At 38.9% G+C, this 23,825-nt stretch overlaps 2 protein-coding genes across 3 annotated transcripts in view; both read right to left on the bottom strand.

The window, feature by feature from the left end:
• Positions 1 to 406: 406 nt before the first annotated feature.
• Positions 407 to 6,407, bottom strand: ATP5F1B (ATP synthase F1 subunit beta). The gene is made up of 10 exons (XM_019669023.1): positions 6,181 to 6,407; positions 5,518 to 5,700; positions 5,101 to 5,275; positions 4,175 to 4,296; positions 3,729 to 3,913; positions 3,032 to 3,190; positions 2,819 to 2,941; positions 1,900 to 2,112; positions 1,267 to 1,468; positions 407 to 659 (listed from the first exon to the last, which is right to left on the bottom strand). The coding sequence occupies exons 1-10, from the start codon at positions 6,305 to 6,307 to the stop codon at positions 562 to 564; spliced, it is 1,587 nt and encodes a 528-aa protein (XP_019524568.1). The 5' UTR covers positions 6,308 to 6,407; the 3' UTR covers positions 407 to 561.
• An 8,096-nt stretch (positions 6,408 to 14,503) lies between these two features.
• The window catches only part of PTGES3 (prostaglandin E synthase 3), a 22,004-nt gene continuing 12,682 nt past the window's right edge, over positions 14,504 to 23,825 (bottom strand). The window contains exons 2-8 of one of the 2 annotated variants that reach the window (XM_019669146.1): positions 20,828 to 20,941; positions 20,612 to 20,681; positions 19,857 to 19,955; positions 19,212 to 19,301; positions 16,807 to 16,869; positions 15,937 to 15,961; positions 14,504 to 15,644 (exon numbers count right to left, since the gene is read on the bottom strand). In XM_019669146.1, coding sequence (XP_019524691.1) covers positions 15,625 to 15,644; positions 15,937 to 15,961; positions 16,807 to 16,869; positions 19,212 to 19,301; positions 19,857 to 19,955; positions 20,612 to 20,681; positions 20,828 to 20,941 — 481 coding nt within the window. In that variant the 3' untranslated portion in view covers positions 14,504 to 15,624. The remainder of the gene's footprint in view (positions 15,645 to 15,936; positions 15,962 to 16,806; positions 16,870 to 19,211; positions 19,302 to 19,856; positions 19,956 to 20,611; positions 20,682 to 20,827; positions 20,942 to 23,825) is intronic. The other variant, XM_019669145.1, reaches the window with a different exon arrangement.

Below are 23,825 nucleotides of genomic sequence, written 5' to 3' on the forward strand. Positions count from 1 at the left end.
TCACAAACATACAAGTCTAGGCTTGCCCAAAATATAAATCAGGAGACAGGAGACTTTCTGAAAAAAATAGACTAAGAGGGCACGCACCGTTCTAATTTTTGCAGAGATCAGTGTTAGTCTTTCACAACACGCATCACCACTTCCTAAAAATTAAATTCATTTCATTCACTGATTAACCCCTCCCTTGTCTTAGAACAGCCCGTTTCTAAACCCAATCCACTTTCCCCAATATGTTCTTCTAATAAGACCCACAGTTGTCCATCAATGCAAAAAATAATGGCTTTTCTTTTTTGATGACCCATTTCAAACATGTGGCCTATTCTGTGCTGTTTCTTGTGACCACTCTAAAATTAGTTAAAAATTTCAGTGTTGGCTGTGTTGTTAGGACCAAGAAAAACAAGACAGATTCTGAGGGATGTACATTTTATTGGAAACCTTAAATACTCTTCAGACAGAACAGAATGTCTTCAATCAAGGCTCTCATATGGCCTACAGAGAAAACAGATTTTTGGATTAGGGACAAGGAGAGGAACAGCTTGGAGGATGAGTGCTGGGATCCCCTCATGAATGCTCTTCAGCCAGCTTATCAGCTTTTGCCACAGCTTCTTCAATGGGTCCCACCATATAGAAGGCCTGTTCTGGGAGATGGTCATATTCACCTATACGGGGGGAAAAAACCCAACTGGTTGAGAAGTGGAGAGCTATCAACTTTCTACAGTGTGTACATACCTTACCACTTGAGGCTATCAGTCAGAATGTGATGAATCCACGTCATCTAAGAAATCTTTTAACAAATTTCCCTCACAAATCCAGTTGATAAGACACGGTACAATATGGATTAAGAACAAATGGCCCAGAGCCATATAACCTGGGTCCAATTTCTTGCTCTCTACTTTGCTTTGGCTGTGTGATATTGGGAATGGTTATTTTAAACTTTTCTATGCTTCAAGTCCCCTAATTTGTAAAACAAGATAATAATGCCTTCCTTACAAGGATCTTGTAATTCACTTAGAAGAGTAGCTAGCACTGAAAGGGGTGAAGCATTGGCTGACAAGAATCAAGTAATGCATGTCACTCTCAGAATAGAGTATTTCCAAAGAAAACTGATGGGAAATAGCTTATTTTTTATTTAAACCATTATGTAATTAGGCACAATTAATTATATATTGCTTGATGGCTGCTAGAATGGGAACATAGCACAGCAAGCATTCAAGAGATTTCAGCTTCTTTGCCATTTTATGTTCAGCTTTATACTTGAAATCTCACCTGCCAAAATCTGCTGGAATCCTTTGATGGTCTCCTTTAGGGGTACCAGCTTTCCCATATGACCCGTGAAGACCTCAGCAACCTGGAATGGCTGAGACAAGAAACGCTGTATCTTCCGTGCACGGGACACAGTCAACTTGTCTTCTTCAGAAAGTTCATCCATACCTAGGATGGCAATGATGTCCTGGAGAGATTTGTAGTCCTATAAGAAAATAAGAGAGCCCCGAGTAAATATTCATTCCTTTAATTTGGACAAAAACCTAAGGGTTAATATCACCTACCTTACATTCACACCAAACTTTGTAGAAAGCCTTTTAGCACCTTACCTCACTTTATAAGTGAAACAAGTTAGTGGAGTTAAAGTTAATTACTCAGGTGGTCACAAGGCCCTCAGTTAAGATCAGTTTCTTCTCCCTACTCCTAGTCTGGTGCGGTTAAATAAAACTGAATTCCAAAAACCCAAGTACCTGGAAACCCAAGAGACCTCATTAATATGCACTAGAAACTGCTGGTCTCATCTTTCCTTGCTCTAAAGCAAATCACACAAATCAGGAAAGATCTGGTCCTAATATAGTCCCCAAATTCCCTCTGTAGGGTTTTATGGACACCAATCTCACCTGCAATAATACTCACCTGTAGGATCTTTTGTACCCCACGGGCAACATCATAATGCTCATTGCCAACAATGTTGGGATCCATGATGCGAGAGGTGGAGTCTAGAGGATCCACAGCTGGATAGATGCCCAGTTCAGCAATAGCACGGGACAACACAGTGGTAGCATCCAAATGGGCAAAGGTAGTGGCAGGGGCAGGGTCAGTCAAGTCATCAGCAGGCACATAGATAGCCTAAAGTGAGTCAAGAAATTATGAGGTGCAAGAGGAAGCCAAGTAATGCTTCTTAACCCACCCCCCTTTCTGACCTCTCCTCATTATCTCACTACATCTTAGCATTCAAAGTCCACCTCAAAAGTACCTTCTTACTAGCCCTAATAGCTGCTGAGTGAGTTTATAGATTTGGTTCCTCCACGCTGTGATGAAAGAATTTTCAATGTCAATGTAGAATAACATTGTAAAATGTAAAAACAATGTAAAATGTAGAAACCTTTTAACTCTATTGCAGTGATACCCACTTTTAAAGTTAAAAACAAAAAACCTTGTACTACAATAGTTCACTAGGATTATGAATCATGAAAGTTGCTATAAAATTTAAACACATTTTTAGATAATTTTACTATATACCATCAATAAACATTCAAAAATTTGCAGATTAGGGCAATACATATTTAACGCTCAATTTCCATTTAGCTCCAGACTCCCCCTCAGGCTGGAAACTAGTAGTCTGTGATCTACATTTACATGTACACCTTCAATTACTTTAGATGAATGTTTAACCTATTAGGGTCTTTAACATGCACACACAAAATTTTACCCATTATTTCAGGGAGCTCATGAACCCAGTTAAAAGCCTTTTGAGATGTAAGTAACTAGGTTTTATACCTCTCTGTACATGCCTTTATACAAATTAGACCTTCATCCATTTAGTTGTTCTTACCTGTACAGAGGTGATGGATCCCTTCTTGGTGGTGGTGATTCTTTCCTGCATGGTACCCATGTCAGTGGCCAGGGTAGGCTGATAGCCCACAGCAGAAGGGATTCTGCCCAATAAAGCAGACACCTAAAAAGAAAAAAAAAAGTATGTACAAAAGGTCTTATGTGTTTTAGCCTCATCTGGTCAAATGAACCAGGTCCTCTAAAGCTTTCTTACCTCTGAGCCAGCCTGAGTGAAGCGAAAGATGTTATCGATAAACAGCAGAACATCCTGACCTTCTTGGTCTCTGAAGTATTCAGCCACAGTCAGTCCAGTCAGAGCTACCCGGGCACGAGCACCAGGTGGTTCATTCATTTGGCCGTACACCAGTGCTACCTGCAGTAATCACGCACAATGAGTAAACCTGGCAGAGGAGTATGGAGGCCATATACCAAAGGTCCCCAAATCAGCAAACTTATGAATAAAACCCTCCTTCTCAGAAGGTGTTAACGTTTTTGTGTGCAAATTTCATTTCCCTTTTGAGATCTAGTTCAAAACAACACAAAAGATAATTTTTTGTATTACTGAGGTAAAATTCTGTAAATTACTAAGGTAGTGGGAAGGAAATAAACTCTAAGTGAAAAAGCACAAAATGGGGTTATCTGAGACATATGAACCACCTCCAACTCTCCCCAAAATTAGCTTCAAATGATGTGACTATCTACCAAGTCTGGAAATGTAATCTAATGTCAAAGAGGAAAGAAAATGTGTATTAGTGTATTAGAAACTGGGGGGAAAGGCTGACAGGAATTTCCTTTGTAGGTCATGGGACACTAAAACAAAAAAAAACCCATGGTTTCAGCTAGCAATGCAGTCAGCTGCAACAATTTCCTGGCATACCTACTATGTGGACATCAATCAGTTTAGTGCTCACCTTGGAGGTAGCATCTTTTAAGTTGATAACACCAGACTCGATCATTTCATGGTATAAATCATTGCCCTCACGGGTTCTCTCACCAACACCAGCAAACACAGAGTAACCACCATGGGCTTTGGCGACATTGTTGATTAACTCCATGATCAGTACAGTCTTGCCGACTCCAGCACCACCAAAGAGTCCTGGGGTGGGGTGGGGGGGGAGGTTGAGGAAAACAAAAAATAGTTAAGAGCTCTGTGTTCCCAAATAAGCAAACTTAAAAAAAAAAGTTTCTTTCCTTCTTTTCCCTTTTCAGGAATGGCATCTGGCTTCAGCAAACTCAGAAGAACGAAAGTCAGAAGCTACTCATCAGCAAGGGATAGATCTCAGTACCCACTCATAACATGGTAGGATTTTTAGTTCCCACATTAGGTTTGGAAAATATGTACCCACTACTAACATACCAATTTTGCCACCCTTGGCATAGGGAGCCAGAAGATCCACAACTTTGATACCAGTAACCAGAATTTCTTGCTCAACACTCATCTCCATGAACTCAGGAGCCTCAGCATGAATAGGAGCAAATCTGCAAAGGCAGAAGAGATCAGTGTCTACTCATTTTGTTAAAAGGTTCCTTTCAATACTCAAGTCTAGCTCTTTATTCATAGTTTCATCTCCTCTTATATAACATTCTAGACAAGTTGGCATCTGGCATCTAGCCAAATGTTCTACAACAAAGGGGATTTGATTATCTTGGGAAGCGATAATCCCATTCCCTTTTAACTGGCACAAAGATTTTCCTTTTACTGAGTCCTAACCTACCGTATTTCCCCATGTATAAGACGCTCCCATGTATAAGACGCACCTCACTTTTGGGGCCCAAAATTTGGAAAAAAAAAAAAAAAGTATTACATAAAGTTACTGAACACAAGTTTTATTCATCATAAAATTACTATAACTCCTCATCACTGTCAAATGCAAGTAAAAAAATCTACAACCACTGTGTAAGATGCACCCAGTTTTTAGACCCCAAACTTTTCAGAAAAGGGTGCATCATATACATGGGGAAATACGGTAATGTCTTCACATACCAATAGGAAATACAAGACCTGCAAGTTCTGGAAACCCCACAACATAAGCCATTGGAATTAAAACTCACTTAAATAATCAACTTGGGTCCTAAGTAGCGCATCTTTCACAACCAGAATTCCTGCATCCTTAATTTTCTTCAGAAGAAACTGCATTGTGTGGTTTTAATAATTGAATATATCAGCATTTTAAGTATGCTCTGCCAGAAAATTCCGCTATACTAAAAGGTGTCACCTTAATGTATAACACTGCAAGAAGAAGCAGTTCCTTTGTGTCTAGATGCAGCAAGAGGAGCACTTACTGTTTGGTTTTGATGGGGCCTCTCTCATCAATAGGTTCTCCAATGACATTCATAATTCTGCCCAAGGTCTCAGGACCAACAGGAATTTTGATTGGTGCACCAGAATCCAAGACTTTCTGGCCTCTAACCAAGCCTTCTGTACCATCCATGGCAATGGTCCTTACTGTGCTCTCACCTGTCACATAAAGGAATTTCAGTGACACATAAAGCCAAGTTGACTTCGTGATATTTAATGAAGTGTAGAGGGCATGAAACACTTAAGTCAACCAAGATTCCTTCTCAGTACCTAACTGTAGCTTCAGCAAACTCAGAAGAACGAAAGTCATTTTGATAAAATCATCACAGAAGGAAGACAGCCTGGTTTGCGGTTATTTAGGCCACACAAGCTCTTTACTATTCCTAACAAATTCTACTTACCCAAATGCTGGGCCACCTCCAAAACCAGCCTGGTCTCCCTGCCTTGCACTTCCAGGGCATTTAGGATGGGTGGTAGGCCTTCATCGAACTGGACATCCACCACTGCACCGATGACTGCCACGATGCGCCCAGTGGCGGTGCCTGCCTTTGGCGAAGGAGATGTTTGTGCGGCATACTCTCTGGCTAACAGACAAAAACGATAAAGGAGTTGGGGGTCAGGGCAGTTAAAGGTCATCGGAAGCGCCGACTTAACCCACAAGGACTGGTGAATTCAGCCCAGACCCGGCCTCCTTCCGCTTGTAGGGAAGGCGTGTCCAGAGTGAGAGCCGTGCAGGAACGGAGAAAGCGCCTGCACAATCTCCCCATTCCCATGCACAAAACCCCATTATTCGAGAGCTCGGTGACCCCCTTCGATGGGAAGGTCACTGCACCTGCCCGCACGTTTCTGTCACACTGCGCCCCCTTTTCCAAAATGAGACATAATTAAATTGAGGAAACCTTCCGTGGGTGAACCATTCTCGTTCTGCAGCAGTTAGAGGGCAGGGCGCTAGCCCTGGTGTCCTTCTAGCACCAAAGATACCTTAGGCCGGGGCGACAATCGGCCCCCAGCTCAAGGTCATAGAGCTGCAGAAACGAACCCGGCTCCTAGAAAAAAGCACTTACCAGGCTGGAGCGCTGCCGGGGCGGCCCGCAGTAAGAGCTGAGCTTGGGGTAGCGGTGCTGAAGGGCTGAGTCCCCGCAAGGCCCCGGAGGCCGAGGCTGCGGCCACACGACCCACAAGAGCCAACATGGCGGTGCACGGGTGGAGACTGAACGCAGCAGCACTAGCTGCCGCCAACTCCCGGGCAGATGGGGCGAGAGCTACTCTGCAGTAGGCACGTCCATTGGATCATCTTTCTGCTCATCATTCTCAGCGCTGCTCCTATAGGTTAACAATCTCTTATCTTCTCAACCATTGGTCAAAATGGTGCTAATCCGAATTCCTTTTTCTTATTGGACGTTGTCAGGCTAGGTGCAACCCTCAGAGCCTCGGAACATAATTGGACAACAGGGATGTCAGTTAGAGACAGTACTTGGCGGAACTACGTTTAGGAAAAGGGGCTGAGTTCCTGTTGGGAAACTCGTGGGCTGTCTGGCTGTCCTTGGGCTGTTCTTCTCAGATAGGACCTTGAGCTGGGTGACAGTCTCAGGGGCGGGGGTTAGGAAGTGGTAGCGTCATGAAGCACCACTGACGGTGACCTTGGCGAAGTCCGAAGCCTTCTCTAGAGAAAAACACGGTTTTTCTTTTGCAGTTGTGAGATTGAAAGCTTCCAGACGGCTCTGCAAGTCAGGAATCCAGACCGAATCTGTATTACTTAAAGCTGTACAATGAGAGAAACTAATGTGACCAGTCATTTAACAGATGTGTACTAGGCATTGAGACAAAGATAAATAAGACTTAGGACCTTCTTTTAAACAAACAAACAAACAAACAGATGAGCAAACAATGCAATAAGGTGTAATGGGTCCTGGTTAGTATAAAGTGGATGCACTAAGGAGGAGATAAATTTGAGTCGTCTAGAGATGTAGGGAAATTACCTCAAAGTGGAGGAGGCTGACAGACCTGTTGTGAAACGGAAGTAGAAATTCCTAGGCTAAATAGGAACGATATTCCAAGCACACGTTTTGCATGAGACAGCATTTACCTTTTGTGGAAATGCAGGTGGGGATGGAAAAAAAGGAGAGGGTAAAGAGATGAGAATAGAGACACAAGAGCCAGGTCTCAGGGCTTTGGATGGGAGTGGAGGCTGGGCAGAGAGGTAGGTGTGTGAAAATGTTCGAGTATGGAAAATCATAGAATAAACAGGGCATCTTTTTCTGTAGTGTTCACTTTATTCAAAGCTATTTGTGGGCAAGATCGGGGAGACCCTTAATCCAAATAGACGTTAGAGCAAACATCTATTTGGAGTAGTTATGGAGCCACCTCCCCAGACTTTCTCCCACCAGCCCACATTAGTTCTCATTTTTCTGCATGATCATGAAAGTCTCCTGAATGGGGAGTGTAGAGCTATCCAAGGATTTAAAGGAGAAAACAGGAAGAGAAGAGAATGTTAAATTTGAAGTGCCTGTATTCTTGCCTGGTAAGAGGAAAAGAACCCAGGAAAACAGCAACATGTATGGAGCAAAGAACAATGAACCAGCAAAGGAAGCAGCAGAAGAATAAGGGGACCAAAGAACTTGCTGTTAAGAATCAAGGGGAAAAAAGAAAGAAAAAGAATCAAGGAAAGAATGTTAAAGAGAAAGTGATCAATAGTATCACATAAACATGTAAAATAAGGACTGAAAAGAATCGGTTTAGTTTGGCAACGAGGAATTCATTCCATGGTGAAGCAGGTCAAAGGTAATTTTAATGGGCTGCATTGGTTAGCGTCAGATATACATTTTTTTTTAATTTACAATCTGTGCTTTTTCCATTATGCTGGGCAGCATCCCAGTTAATAGGATCTATATATTTCACTTGCTTCTCTCAACTATTAGAGATCAAGTTTCCATAGGAGCCAGACTGGGTTGAAATCTTTTTTTTTTTCTTTTGCCACTTACTAGATGTCATTGGGCAAGTTATTTAAAATCTCTGTACATCACTTTCATCATCTATAAAATAAATAATAAAATGGGGGTAATCTCATAAGGTTGTTTTGAGAATTAAGTAGATTGATATATGAAAGAAACATTTAGAAAAATGCCTAGTACATAGTTAGCACTGTTTTGGTTTTTTTTAAAGATTTTTATTAGGGAATTGGGGGGATGGGAACAGTGCTGGGGAATTGGGGGAAGGGGAACAGACAAGTTGCTGTCGTTTTTGTTCTTCAATCTAGTTGTGGAGGACGTTGCTTCACTGGCCCAAGTTGGCACCATCATTGCGCTCTTCCCGGGCGAGGCAGATCAGTCGCCGGCTTCTGGACGGCCGCTCACTGCGGCTGCTGGCCACACACGGCAGCCCATGGCAACCCACCGCCACAGGGACTGCAGCCCACGCCGTCGCCGGCGACTCACGGCAGCCCAGCTCCAGGTTGAGCTGTTGTTCAGCATCTTAGCTGTGGAGGGCAGTGTCACTGGCCCTCATATGTGGGATCCGAACCGGGGCCCTCTGGCATCCCAAGCGAGTTCTTAACCATCGCGCCACTCGGCCGGCCCAGCACTGTTTTTGTTAGCTAGTACTTTTACTATTGATTTAGCGGTAAGATCCTTTGGTTTTGTATCACCAATTTTGATCTTGGCCAAAATTTTATTAACCATCAAACAAGTTTAAACTGACTTCACTTAATCCAGGTATCAAAGTAAAGATTTTCACATAAAGTTCCAGGTAACTGAAATGTATTACACATTTCTTTGTCTGCTTAGATGATCAAGTAATTTTATCTTTTTCTTGGACATTTGAGTTATTAAATCTTTTTTTTTAAAAAGATTTTATTGGGGAATCAGGGAAGGGGAACAGATAAGTTGCTGTCCTTTTGTTCTTCAGTCTAGTTGTGGAGGACGTCGCTTCACTGACCCATGTTGGTATTATCATTGCGCTCTTCCTGGCTGAGGCAGTCACTCACCGGCCATTGGATGGCCGCTCACGTCGGCTCACAGCGGCTCACAGCAGCTCTTGCTGCCCACTCACAGTAGCTCACAGTAGCCCTCTGCAGTCCCACTGCAGCCTACGCCGTCGCCAGTGACTCATGGCAGCCCAGCTCCAGGTTGAGCTGTTGTTCACCATCTTAGCTGTAGAGGGCGCAGCATCACTGGCCCATGTGGGATCCAAACTGGGCGCCCTGCTGCTCAGAGCTTGCACTCTCAAGCCAACTCTTAAAACGAGCCACTCTGCCGGCCCAAACCGTATCAATTTTAATCTTAAGGTGAAAATTGCACTTTCCACTAACTCCTTAATTACTGCCATCCACAGTGGTTATGACTCCACATTCTTCAAGTATTATGGTAATTGGTAGAATGTCTTTGTCTCTACATTTCTTGACAATCATCTTGGGTGATTTCAAATTCCATGAAAATAATCCATTCAATACCTAGCCACAGAGTTCTTTAATCTTTTCAATTCCAATCAGTTTCACATTCACATTTCACTTAAGTATCCTATTCCCCACAGTCATTCCCAACTTTTATTACCCTGAGGTATTTCTACCTCAGCAATCCAATATTCTTATCAGACTACATTTTCTTTACACAATATATTCTAGGTATAAGGAATTAGAATAAACCCTTTCACCACGACCCCCAAAATTCACTTCCCAGAAACAACCACTAAAAAACATTTTGCATATATCCCACTCACTTTCTATCCACTCCATATACACATAACATACATTCCTGTTTTTTAAAAACCTCAGTGGGGAGCATCTGAGATCTTGCTCCCTGGAATCTGTCATAAATTTGGGCTCAAAACTCATAAAAACTTTAAAAAAGGAAAAGAAAAACCTCAGTGGAAGCACCTTACAAAAAAACTTACTGACTTTTATGTTTTGGAGAACTTTATATTAGCACGTTTACTAAAGCTTATTGATCATGATTACACATTATGCCATAGAATGTATAATAACTTATTTAATGGTCATTTGAATAGTGTCAAGTGATTTTTACACGCAATATTGGATGAAAAGAGATCTGTACACATCATTGTGTACACCATCTAGTACTTCTTTTATAGATTCCTAGAAATGAAATGTTGGCTTAAAATTCATTTAAATGAGATTAGGCCAAATAGTCTTCTAAAACCATCTTGCTAATTTACCATAGGTCCCCAGAATCCTTGCCAAAACTTTTTTTTTAATGTGGCTAGTATTAAATGAATGAAATTACTTCATTGAATGAATTTGCATTTCCCTAATTTCTAAGATGGAATACTTTCATGTTTATTGGTCATTTATATTTCTTCAGTGAATTCCTGTCCATACCGTTTGCCCATTTTTTCCCCATTGGCTTGTCACAGTGATTAAGTGCTCTTTAAATGCTGTTAAACATGTAAATATTTTCTTCTGTCACTTATCTTTTAAACCTAATGGTATCTTTTGACCTATGTAATTTTTTTTGGTCAGATTTGTTAACTTTTCCTTTGTAGCTTCTAGATTTTGTATCATGCTTTGATTTCCCATCATTAGGTAAGAATTTGATTAATAACTGTTTGTTTTGTTTTTTCCCCAATGAGTGAGCCAGGAGCCACCTGCATCAGAATCATCTAAATCTGCACTACCCACTACGGTAATCACTAGCTGAAGTTGTTTAAATTTAGTAAAATTAAATTAAAATTCAGTTTCTCAGTTGCAGTACCCACATTTCAGATCCTCAACAGCTCTATGTGGCGGGTAGCTGCTTTATCAGACAATGGATAATTTCCTTCATCACCAAGTCACACTAGACAGAATATCTCAGGATGAACTGATTCAGAATCTGTATTTTAGATCTAAAACAGTGGTTGTCAAATTTTGGCATGCATAAGAATCTCCTACAGGGCTTAGGACAGATGAGTGGACTCCACCCTCTCAAGTTTCTGAGTGAGTAGATCTGTTTGGGGGCCCAGAATGTATATTTCTAGGAAGTTCATAGGTGGAACTGATGCTGCTAAGTCTGGGGACCACACTTCAGAAATCATTGACCTCAAATATCATTTAAATAGCAAATTCCTGATCTCCAAATGCACCTACTAAAAAGCTTCTCTCACAGTTGGGACCTAGGAATCCACATTATCACAGAGCCCCATGATTTTAATAGTTTGAGAACCACTGGGTTCAAGATGAGCCATAGGGAAGGAACTAAGAGGCTAATTAGTTCTGAGAAAAGAATGATTGAGGGAAAGGTATGCTCCCCATGTTAGTTGTAGTGGAAGCAGCTTACCAGTTCTCACTCCTAACTCAGGATCATGAGATACAGCCATGACATTGGGTTGCTAAGTAAAGTATGGAAGTGAAGATCGTTGGATTTGAGGCTAAGAAATTTAGGCTAGAGTTCTAGGTAGGTTCTTCACATAAACAAATTATCCAGGCTGACAATGTATAAGCAAGTGACATGACTTGTTTTTCACTTTAGAAAAAGACTGTTAAAGCGCAAAGCCAAGATGGTATGGCAGTATCTTAAATGAGTTATCACCAAACTTTTTTTTTTTTGGAAAAATTTTTTTATAGGGGAATTGGGGAACAACCATGTTGTTGTCCTTCAATCTCAGTTGTGGAGGGCACAGCTAGCTCAGCTCCAAGTCCAGTCGCCATCCGGCCACCCGTCAGCAGCTCACAGCCGCTCATTTCAAGGTGTTGTGTTCAATCTTAGTTGTGGGTGGGCGTAGCCCACCATCCCATGCGGGAGTCAAACCAGAAACCTTGTTAGGAGCATGTGCTCTCACCAGCTGAGCCATCCTGCCACCTGTTGGCAGCTCAGGCACAGCTCACTGTCCCATGTGGGAATCGAACCAGTGACTATTGCTCAGAGCTGGTGCTCTTAACCAACTGAGCCACTTGGTCGGCCCTCACCACACTTTTTTCTTCTTCTTAGGATTTTACTGGAAAATTGGCAGAGGGGAAGAGCATTGGGGAATCAGGGAAGGGGAACAGACAAGTTGCTCTCCTTTTGTTCTTCAGTCTAGTTGTGGAGGACATCGCTTCACTGGCCCATGTTGGTATCATCACTGCACTCTTCCCAGGTTAGGCAATCAGTCACCAGCCACTGGCTGGCCACTCACACAGGCTGCCAGCCACTCAGGGTAGCTCACGGCAGCCCAGCTCCAGGTCGAGCTGTTTGTTGTTCACCATTTTAGCTGTAGTGGCGCAGAGTCACTGGCCCTCACCAAACCTTTTTTTGTTAAACTTTTTTTTGGGGGGGAATTGGGGGGAAGGGGAACAGACTAGTTACTGTCGTTTTGTTCTTCCGTCTAGTTGTGGAGGACACTGTTTCACTGGCCCAAGTTGGCACCATCACTGCGCTCTTCCCAGCCGAGGCAGATCAGTCGCTGGCTGCTGGCTACACATGGTAGCCCATGGCAACCCACTGCAGCAGGGGTTACAGCCTATGCCGTCGCAGGTGACCCATGGCAGCCCATCTCCAAGTTGAGCTGTTGTTCAACATCTTAGCTGTAGAGGGCAGTGTCACTGGTCCTCATATGTGGGATCTGAACGGGGGCCCTCTGGCATCCCAAGCCAGCTCTTAACCAATGCGCCACTTGGCTGGCCCCTCATCAAACCTTTTTTGACTGCCTACGTTATCTCTGGACTCTCCAGGTTCCACTGCCGGTGCCTAACTTTACCTTTTGCCATTTGAATTACTGCACTTGTTTCCTTGCCTCTAGACCTACTCACAAAATATTATGCACGCTATGGTATTTCTGAAATGTAGTCACTCAACAAGGACTTAATCTTCAGTCAGGTGCTATGCGAAGGGGTGGAGATTTAGTGGTGATATACATACTTCACTCTTAGAAGGAACAGACATCCAACAATTAGTCACATGTGGTTAATGTTTAAATTAAGTCCACAGGCCTGAAAAGCATATACAAAGACAAAATAATTTAAGGGTTAGAGTATACAAGGTACCTGCCTTCCTTTTCCTTCCCAGCCGGTATGTGCTCATTGGTATAATGCTGGGTGCACCGGTGGTAACAGCTTTATTTGATGTTAACATGCAAGTTATCACTTAGTTTCTTGTCAAAAGAATTCCTGCTAAACAGAAAACTAGCCCAAAACTAAATTGGTAAATAAAACCTTCATACTCTTGTAGAAACTAATCAATCACCTTACTCTCTTCCTTGGAGGTAACTTAGTTTAGGAAGTTGATTACAGCACCTTAATCGCCACATATCAAAATGGATACCATGAGAATAGATGCTATCCCCCAAACTTAAAAACTCACCTGTAATCCCCTCTCAAGTAACTCTTTAAAGCAACAGTAATTAGTTCAGACTTGAGATACAAGGACAAAGTTCTCGGAAGTTTTGGTCTGTCGAAATTGTATTTTGGCATGAAACACGCAAATTAGAGGGATTAGATGCCATGCACAAGGCCTGATACCTGACTGAGCAATAAGGGTTAATGAAGTCCCATTCAAGTGTTTGAACACGAAGTATTTTTTAAATTATAAGAATCTTAAAAGACAGATGGAATCAGAAATCTATCAACTATACTTTCTTAATACTCTAGTCTAATAGCTGGCAATAAGCCAATGAATCCTTAATGAAACTTGAACTTCAGAACTGACAAAAAGTTTTTTCAATTTTCAGCAACTATAAAACTGGGGAGATCCCAACTTGGCCAACGATGTTGGCCTTCCTCCCCTAAACCCCTCGATAAAATGGCTTGATACCCGCCCCCCAAAACAGTTTTTCAAGAGAAAAAAACTAAAAATAGAAGTTTCTGAGTTTAAAGTTTTCACATGAAGCTGAAAACTATAGTACTTATCAGTCATACTGATACCACTGGCATGCTCCAAAGAAAGGAGGCCAAGTTTAAAGTAATTTTTTGAAAGTACAGACGTTCAAACATACCTACCAATGTAGAAAAAAATCTAGGGCTTTTGAGGAAATTGCATTCCTTTAACAGGACCAGAAGCCAAGTTACTTCTGTAACATAACAGAGCTAAATATCAAATGTTATGCCCTGGAAAAATAGGAAGATTTTCTAGTTGTAGCATTTCAAGAATATGGTTTTGAGTATCATTCTGAAGTTATATACCTAACAGGAAGGAAAAAAGGTTTTCCCTTCTAAATCCCCATAATACCCTATGCATATCTATTACTGTACTTTCCATCTTTTGTCCAATGTTTGTCCCCCCCACCTAGCCTGTGAGATCCTTCAGCACAATTACCTGAACAATTTATCTTTGTATCCCTAGCAATTAACGCTGCCTGTAACACAGATCCTTAATGTCTGACATTAGAAAGTGCTGAAATACTAAGCTGTTCTACACTATGACAAATACACTTCAGAAGCTGAAGGGAATAAAAAACTGCCAAAATGCAGAAGCTCAAAGATTTAGAGGAGGACAACACATTTAGTTTTATTTCAATCAAATCATAACACTTTCTTTTCCAACTGCTGCAAAGTGCATCTACAATTTTCTTATTACAGATCCACTTTTAAAAGGTTTCCTGTGACATTACAGCAAGCCTCTTTTTTCAGAGAAATAGTCCAAATTCTTCCTCAAGTAAAAATAACTCCATTCCAGTAAATGGTAATACATGAAATTACAGTAAACCAGACACTTAAAAGGACAGCCAAGAAGTCTTCCAACAGTTTATTAGAAAGAATGTAGACATTAAAAAAAAATTCCCACTGTCATGAACATAAATTGAGGTTCTCAGCCTGGTACAAGCTGAATCAAAAAAATAAAAAACCCAATAGTGTATTAACATTTTTTTCATTCATTTGCCATACTGACAGTGCAAATACAAATTTGGTCTAAATGTACAGACTCTCAAGCAACAATGTACAGCCTTTCTTTGTCCTCCATGCTAAGAGATGTAAAAGTTTAAGGGTCAAACAATACCAAATGTACAGGCTTCAAAAACCATCTAAGTTAGGGCATTCACTAGTTTTAGCTAAGATACATCTGGAACACTGACAAGTGATCACTTATGTACAATGTGAAGTAAATTTTTTGAAAAAATAAAACTTTAGTGGAACAATCCTGAAGAATATATCAGAGGAACAACAGGTTACCAGTTTAAGGTATCAACCAATTTGTTTCAGCCAGTTTGAGTCCATGTTCTAAAACCGAAAACTTAAGTTCCCTTTCATAAGCCAAGAGCTTCCTATTATGTCAGTATCTATGTTATGAAGTAAAGGAGACTCAGGTGAAATGTTTTTATTTATCACAACTGCTGTATCAATTGCCTATGACCTCAACAGTGTCATGGAAGTCTGAGAAATGTTCATGCATAAGGTTATTGCCTTAGCTGACTTAAAATTGCCCCATACAATGGTACATATCAACCCTTAGTGAAGCCTTTAAGAAAACAAACAGGTTGAAAAAATGGGTTAAAGGAGGCAAATACAGAATTTGCCTTTAGAGCTATCAATTCAGGAATTCTCTCAATTCTGAAATCTTGCAGAGAAGTTATTTTTCTTTCTTACAATTCGGTGACGACATTCCTTACTCCAGGTCTGGCATTTCTGAAAGGATTTTTAAAAGATTAGTATGAAATACAAGGAAATAATCTGTCAACTTCAAATTCTTATAGAAAAAGCAGCTAGCAACAGAATTAGTTTCCTAGAGAATTGGTTGTCTCTTTATGAATGTGAATCTTGAATCATTCAAATTTCTGCTTTGGCTATTTATTAGAGGCCATAAAGAAATAATCATTTTTCTTATAAGAATTGTAAAGAAGTTAACTTTTATTTTGAGAATTTGATCTTTGATGTGAAATATCACTATGTAATACATTCTTTTTACAAACACACTTACTTTCATCATCACTGTCTTGTGAATCCTGCAGAAGGAGAAAAAAAAAGTTACCAAGTTGATCAAATATTCCTCTACTAACTGAACAATTTGACTTAAAAAGCTGACGCACTGTACTTTTCACTAAAGTAGCAAAGACATACAGTTGTATCAAGCTTATGAATTTAATCAATTGACTTTACAATGTGTTTACTTAGGACGAACATATGCACTGTTGAGGAAGGTGTGCCTTTGGCAGGACCTTTGGCAGGAACTGTGCTGCCCTTCAAATATCCCCCTATCAGCCAGGCTGACTCTTGGCATGAAATGGCTTCGCTTCTCTCTTGACATTCAATAAAGGAGAAAAAATGGCTCGATTAGACCATTGGTCTGATAGAAGACAATGAATTCTAATCATAGCTGTTGAATTGTCTAAGTATTTCCCAAACTGTATTGAACAACTTTCTGAAAGATGTTTAACAGGGATGGGGGGTGGAGGGCACGTTGAGAAGAGTGGTCCAGTATGTCCTCTTATAGATTCACAGTGTCCATCCGTTTACTATTATCTCTGACCAATCCTGCTGTTAAACCTATTTAACTTTCTTTGTCAAAATAATACCTAAACTAACTCTTAAAATTGAGTAAGGCACATGATGTCTCTATGTCATGATTCGTTTGAGATCTGATCCCTTTAAAAATGGTCCACAGGATACCAGTTCCCTAGTAGGTATCCATCCCTCAAAAATGAGCACATTTAGACAATTACTTTTCCCATTTTTTAGAAAAAAGCCATCAAGAAGTGGCAAAAAAAAGCAAACCCTGAATCTATATCAAAGTTGTAAAATACATTGTTTCTTATTATTTAAGTAAACAGAAAAGAATTTATAGACTTACATCATCTGCTCCATCTACTTCTGGTAAATCTACATCCTCATCACCACCCATGTTGTTCATCATCTATTTGAAGTGTAAAAATTAGTTTTAAAAATGATGTTAAGTTAAGCCCTAATTATTAGGTTGCACGCTTCAGAATAAACCTTAAATCTGCCATAGATTTCCACCAATAAAAAAAAACCAAACATTAAGTAGCTTCCTTTCTGGAAAAGGTAAATCATACGTAATTACATAAAATCCTGAAAACTTGTAGGGAAGTTACAACTAAGTTATATATAAAAAAAATGAAGTTATTGAAATTCAGCCTGCAAGATATCTATGTATGATGTAGAAATTAAACACCCAAATCCTGAATAGCACTTACCACTGATAGCTAAAAAAAGGGAATGGGGTTCATTTGTAGTTGTCCAGTTCCTTATCCTAATCTAGCTGGCATGTGTATTATGGGATTTTCATTCTAGTTTTAATTATTGTAAAGAACCAATAAATGATTTAAAACAAAGTCCTTTGGGATTAGTTTGTATAAAAGACCTGAACATTGAAGCAAAGACTAAACAGCGGTTAACTAAGTTAAAAAAATACACAATTCTTGAAAGAAAAAGCACACACTATGGAAAACCACCACGTATACATAAATACCCTTGTATATTTACCCTTGTATATTTACAATAAACTGGGACTAACAACGGAACACACTTACATGAAGTACCAATCTCCTATATTTAGTTGTTTCTAATCATCAAGTAGTGTATTATTTAAGGAGGTACGAACAGCAAAGATGAAACTATTATCAGATGAGGAAGGACTTTATGTCCCCAAGTTAAAACTTTTCTATGTTTAAATTTTTAAAACTTTAAAGTTGTTTTTGTTTTTAAATTGGGTAACTGTGTTTTTTTTCCAGGACCCATCAGCTCCAAGTCAAGTAGTTGTTTCGATCTAGTTGTGGAGGGTGCAGCTCAGCGGCCCATGCGGGGATCGAACCAGCAACCTTGGTGTTATGAACACTATGCTCTAACCAACTGAGCTAACCAGCAGCCCCACAGAATTTTAAAGTATGTATACAACCATGCATAACTTTGTAAACAAATATCAAAGACTTCAAAAATATAATCTTACCTTACCTGGACTTTAGACACCTAGTCAAATCTCTTGGTATAAAAATTCTGGGCAATCTAGTCTTGAATGATATGAGTAGTAAAGTTTCCCTACATCTGAAGGCCATGTAAAACACCCTGGTCAGGTTTCTTTGAGGAGGGAAAATGGTCAAAACGTGCCAAGCACAATTTAAGTGCTGAGGATATAATGGTAACAGAAATAGAACTGAATATATTCAAAAGCTATGTAGGAGGTAAAACAAAAGGACAGCAACAAAGATAGTAATTAATGTTATGTTGGATAGAGAGAGGCAGTGAAAAAGAACACTGTTAAGAAGCTGTGACTTGCAAAACTGGGTAAATGGTGGCACCAATTGATACAGGTAAAAAATAGCACAGTTGAGGAGAATCACATGAATACCACCATATCCTCCCTTTCTACTTTTGAAATTAAGGTACCATAGTCATGTGGGGAGAGATGTTAAATAAGCAGTTGATACACGAAGCTGGAAACATACTCCTTTTAACTCTGTTTTCAAAAAAGAAATATAAACAGAGTCTAGTCAATTAATTTTTCAAATTGCAATGAGAAATGTATTTCATGGGCATATCTTCAACTTACAAGCTAATGTTCTCTTGTCTCATTAGCTTTACTGCAGGACTTTTGATAAGGTCTAGTCTACCTAAAGTGACATCTACGATTTTTTTGGCCATGGCGATATGTATTTGGGAAACATCTTGGAACAACAGGCTTACTTAAACCCGTTCCTTGATTTGGCAAAGTAAAATATCCTTATATAACACTCATTATGTCCATCTCACCATGGTTCTTTTATTTTTACTTTATTTTAAATTAGTTTCAGGTGTATAGCACAGTGCAATAGTTATTTTTTACCCCTCAAAGTGACAACCCTCCTCTCACCATGATTCTTTTGTGTTAAGGTTTATTACAATATATTCATGTTATATGGCTCCAAAATGCAATCCAATTACTATATTTCATGCTTCTAAAAAAATCTGTTCCAGTGCTGGAATAAAAACTAGCTGTGTTGCACTGATTTACTGTATGGTTTATTTTTGGTCTTTATACATAAACTTCAAAGGTTAACATAAAAATTTTAAAAACCATTAAAAAATGCTAAAGTTCAGGATTAAATGACCATTGTTAAGATCTTATTTGGTTTTACTGCAAAACGGCCTTCAAAGTAAAGCAATGCATGTCTTAAATACCACTACATGCTTTAAAACCAAATTCAACTGACTACATAGAAACATACTAGAAGGCAGAAAAATGCATTTTAAAGAACTTACCTCAGAGAAACGATCAAAATTGGACATGTCCTCATCTGAATCATCTTCCCAGTCTTTCCAATTATTGAAGTCCACACTAAGCCAATTAAGCTATAAAGCAATACAAACACCATCCTATGATTAGGTTAACTTGCACTCATTGGCATGTACTTTTAGACTGTATTTTTTTGAATTGTGGGTTCATACCCACTAGGAATTAGCACACAAAAAAGAACAGACTAAAAAAAAAAAAAATCACAGTGAAGTCAAATGTGGTGATGAAGCTTCTTTCACAGTTATTAAACAAACCTACTTTTTAAAAGCAACAACAAAAATTCACTGGTAGGAACTATGCTAAGGTACCTGATTAACTTACTTTGTTCAGTGGCATCAAAATATGCTCCTGTGTGGTATGTGAGTAATTTACAAAGGCTCACAAATGCAGAAGATTCTATACATCAACTAGTGGCTGATCTTGTTCTGACCACACTTGGCTTTAAGTTAAAACTAAAAATTAATAAATCTCAAAGTAGAGAAAAACATAGAACATATGATTGTAACAGTATTTAGCCATGAAACAAAAACACTATGTTCCTCATACCAAACAAATGTATTTTTTTGTTACTTAAAAATATTAAACTTTAAGAGAATGAAAAAGAAACCTACCTTTGCCCTTTCTTTTGTTAACCTTGGCCATGACTGGCCAGATTCTCCTTTTCGTAAACAACATAAAATTGATCTATCCGTTCTTTTATGCTTGGAATCCTAAAAACAAAAACAAAAGCACTATCACACCATTTATCTCTTTAGTATCACTGTAAGACATAAAGTAGCTTGTCATTCCTCACATCTCCTTTCTAACTTCTTTCCCTAACTCTGAAAGAAACATCCCCTAACTACTGAAAATTTCTTAAGCTATCCAACTGCAAAAAAGACCATTTTTTTCTACCCTGGACAAGGTGAATAGAATAAAACCTTTTAAAAAATTAACTAAATACGATACAATCATAGAACAGTTTAAAGATTCTATACTTAGATAAGACAAGCCTTGAGAGTATCACCCTGAGTCCAAACAGTAACGGTAAAATCAGTATGTAGAAGGGGGAAAATATTCCACAGTGTAACTATACCTAGTTAGTCCTGTCAACTGTTTTTTTTGTTTTTGTTTTTTTTTTAAGCTAAGCCATCCTGCCACCTGTTGGCAGTTCAGCAGCAGCTCAGCTTGGGCCGGGACTCGAACTGCTGTTGCTCAGTGCTCGCACTCTTGAGGAAGCTCTTAACCAACTGAGCCACTCGGCCAGCCCTAGCCCTGTCAACTGTTAAGAAAAATAGAATTAGTGCTCACTGCTAAAAAAGAGTACTTGAAGTATGTCCTTATCCTTGTGATTTAAAAGCAGGATTAAAGTATCAAGACTACTCACATTTGGATCAATACAGTGAAAAAGATCAATTTCATTTAAATGTTTAAAATTATCACTTCCTCCAAGACAACTGTGTAAAAAAAAAAAGAAAGAAAAAAAATGAGTCTCTTCAAAGATTAGTAAAGCAACTTCAACGAAAACACAAAACAAGCAAGCCAAAGTTATTCAGTTGTCTGAAATAAGCTTTTTAACCAATGATGTAAAATGGCAATTTACCTGAATGTAAGTTTGGATTTTTCAAAATTTACATTAACATCTTTACTGTCTTCAACACAAAATTCAATGAAGACATAGTCCCTTCGATCGTACCACTTTGCAGAAGCAGGCTGCCTACAACGAGATAAAATTAGACAAAGTTAAGCTGGAATTCATTAACTGAACATTTACACAATCTCCAAAGTTTAGCATAAGTAACATTTCGCTACTCCATTAGAGCGTTGACTATTCTGAGACAGTTTATTACAATTTCTAACAGAAACTACATTTTTACCCTAATAGCTACATTCCAAGTTAAAACACAATGATACTGATTTTGTACTAAAAAGGATTTAAAAACAATGTTCAGTGGAGTTAACCATTTAGGTAGCTGTATCAAAATTTATGTGCCACTCCTTTAAATCTCTGCTCCTAAAATTCAACTTCACAGAGTTAGAAAATGAGACAGAACTAATCCACTGTCAAGTGAAATATATTTTTCAACGTTTCTACTTAAAATGCTAGGAACTATGGGGGGAATTTTAAAGTATGAGAAATGACAGTATTTGTCCTCAAAAAATTCTCACCTGCAGCTTATTTCACTATGTAAAGCAACCTTTGTTTTTTCTGAGCAAACAAATCTTTCTAACAAACTTTTATGATTCTAAATAATGACATTAGATAAAGAATTAAACTTTTTTTTTTTAAATTTTATTAGGGAACAGTATGTTTTCCCCAGGACCATCAGCTCTAAGTCAAGTTGTTGTCCTTCAATCTTAGTTGTGGAGAGTGCAGCTCAGCTCCAAGTCTAGTCGCCGTTTTCAATCTAGTTGCGGGGGGCACAGCCCACCCTCCCATGCGGGAGTCAAACTGGCAACCTTTTTGTTAAAGAGCACGCACTCTAACCAACTGAGCCATTCGGCCGCCCCAAGAATTAAACTTTTTAACAGCCTCAATGCTTATTTATACATGTACCCAATATATGCTATACTAGAAACAACCTCCTCGTTTTTTCCTTATTATTCATCTGTTTCTATTCCTTGCAATACAGTATTACAGTATAAACAGTGTCAGCTGTTTAGAGCTCTCTGCCCATCCATTAGAATATGGCTAAAAAACTGCTGGAAGCAAATATTGTCAAATGTGGTTGATTAACAGCTGAAAGATTATATGCAGTAAATACTTAACATGCACATAAATTAGCTGCATTTGCCTATGAATAATGAGCCAGAAAGACAATAAGGGAAAGGAAAAGAAGAACCATGTCATTCTCAACTGTTTCAATTATTTTAAAAAATTAAGCATGTGATGTTTTGATAAACTTCATTAGTTATTGGTTATATAGGAATTCTTTGTATATTTGCAATGTTTCTGTAAACCTAAGATTTCAAAAATAAGTTTAAAAATATTAATTATATGTTCAAACACTACTCATAAATTAACTCAACCAAAATAATTGTTTGTTTCCAAGCTCTGAAATTCCCAACCTAAGAAGTAGCAGTTTATAAGGTCCCTTCTATAAATAAAAGTTGCAACCAACTGTTCATCGTTTTTACACAACTGTTAAACTTGACCACTCTACTCTGGAACATTGATATTGTATCTGAAGTAGGTTAAAAATTATAGATGGCAGTATCCAAAGTCTAAATACCAGCATATCTACAGGGTAAAGCTATTTCTTTAGGTATCCATTGGCAAATTAAAGCCAAACAAAAAAACAAGGAGATTTTTTAAATGCCTCTGAAAAATACATTTAAACCAAACTTCTGTGGACTAAGGAATCACAACTTCTACTATTAGCATGTTGATATACCTAACACATAATTTAGGAGTTTTATGAAGAGGGCACAATCACAATAGGCCACACATAATTTCTACTAATTTTCTTGCCCTAACAGTATTTTCAATATGTGGTAACATGTACTGTCTTTAACAGAAAATATCTGCTAACTGAATTAAAACTTAAAATGACTAGGTTCATAGATTTTCAAACTGAAGTGACTGTATAGTCCTATTTTTAAAAAGCACCAATGATAACAATCTGGGGCAACCACAACACTCCAGTGTCAAAATACTATTTCTAACTAAGAAGCCAGGATTCCTACAGAGAAATGGCTGACCTCAGGCCTGAAGTGGGAAATACAGACATCCTGTGCAAATGGGGCTAGTAAGGACAATGAGGTAGTCAAAACAGGAGGCAACAATTAGGGTCTCCCACCTTGGCCAATGACAATTTGAGCATCAGAAAGAATGACTGCAAACTGATTCAAATATGCTGAATACAAAAACTGAGTTTACAGTGATTAAAAAACATATATAAGACAAACTACCTACAATTCTTGATCACTGGAAGACGCTATAGCTCCAATTCTTTACAAATTGGTAATTAAAGAGAAAGAATTAGGCATTTTTCCTTCCTTCCCTTTATGAACCTTTATTCATAACTGAATAAGACCAGTTTATGAAGGAAACCTGTACAGAATTCCAGCTTTGGTGTAGAGTAAAACATGAGAGGAAAAAAGTCACTAGTTTGCAGCCCTTAAACTGATTTGGCAGTGATCATCAATGGATGAAATCATTAACAATGACAAGATGAACAGTTGATAAAGAATTTACAATCTTAGCATCACTTAAAAATGGGACAACCAAACATACCTCCTAATCTGATGCAACATGATACATTGCACAGTAAACTTAACTCCAATCTACAGGAAATATGAGAAGGAACAAGTTAAATAACACAAGGAAGCAACAAATCCAGAGTTCTGTTTCTTAGATCAATGTTATAAAGAGAAGAGAACCACTGTAGATTAAGTTATCAAACAAGTCCAATTTGTAGACCTGGTCTGCATCTTGATTCAAATAAAGTAAACATAAAAAAAAAATTAAAAAAAAGATTACTGAAGGGCCGGCCGAGTGGTGTGACGGTTAAGAACTGGCTTGGGATGCCAGAGGGCCCCGGTTCGGATCCCACATATGAGGGCCAGTGACACTGCCCTCCACAGCTAAGATGCTGAAC

Source organism: Hipposideros armiger, unplaced genomic scaffold (genome assembly GCF_001890085.2).
Source record: "Hipposideros armiger isolate ML-2016 unplaced genomic scaffold, ASM189008v1 scaffold_548, whole genome shotgun sequence".
In the NCBI taxonomy this organism is placed as follows: Eukaryota; Metazoa; Chordata; class Mammalia; order Chiroptera; family Hipposideridae; genus Hipposideros; species Hipposideros armiger.

Bases quoted from the DNA above. Each gene is read 5' to 3' on its own strand.
- ATP5F1B (XM_019669023.1), bottom strand. From the start codon at position 6,307: ATGTTGGCTCTTGTGGGTCGTGTGGCCGCAGCCTCGGCCTCCGGGGCC. The intron at 4,297-5,100 runs GTAAGTGCTCCT...CTGCCTTTGCAG, and splicing joins GGCCCCATCAAAACCAAACA to ATTTGCTCCTATTCATGCTG. The intron at 1,469-1,899 runs GTGAGTATTATT...ATTTTCTTATAG, and splicing joins GGGTACAAAAGATCCTACAG to GACTACAAATCTCTCCAGGA.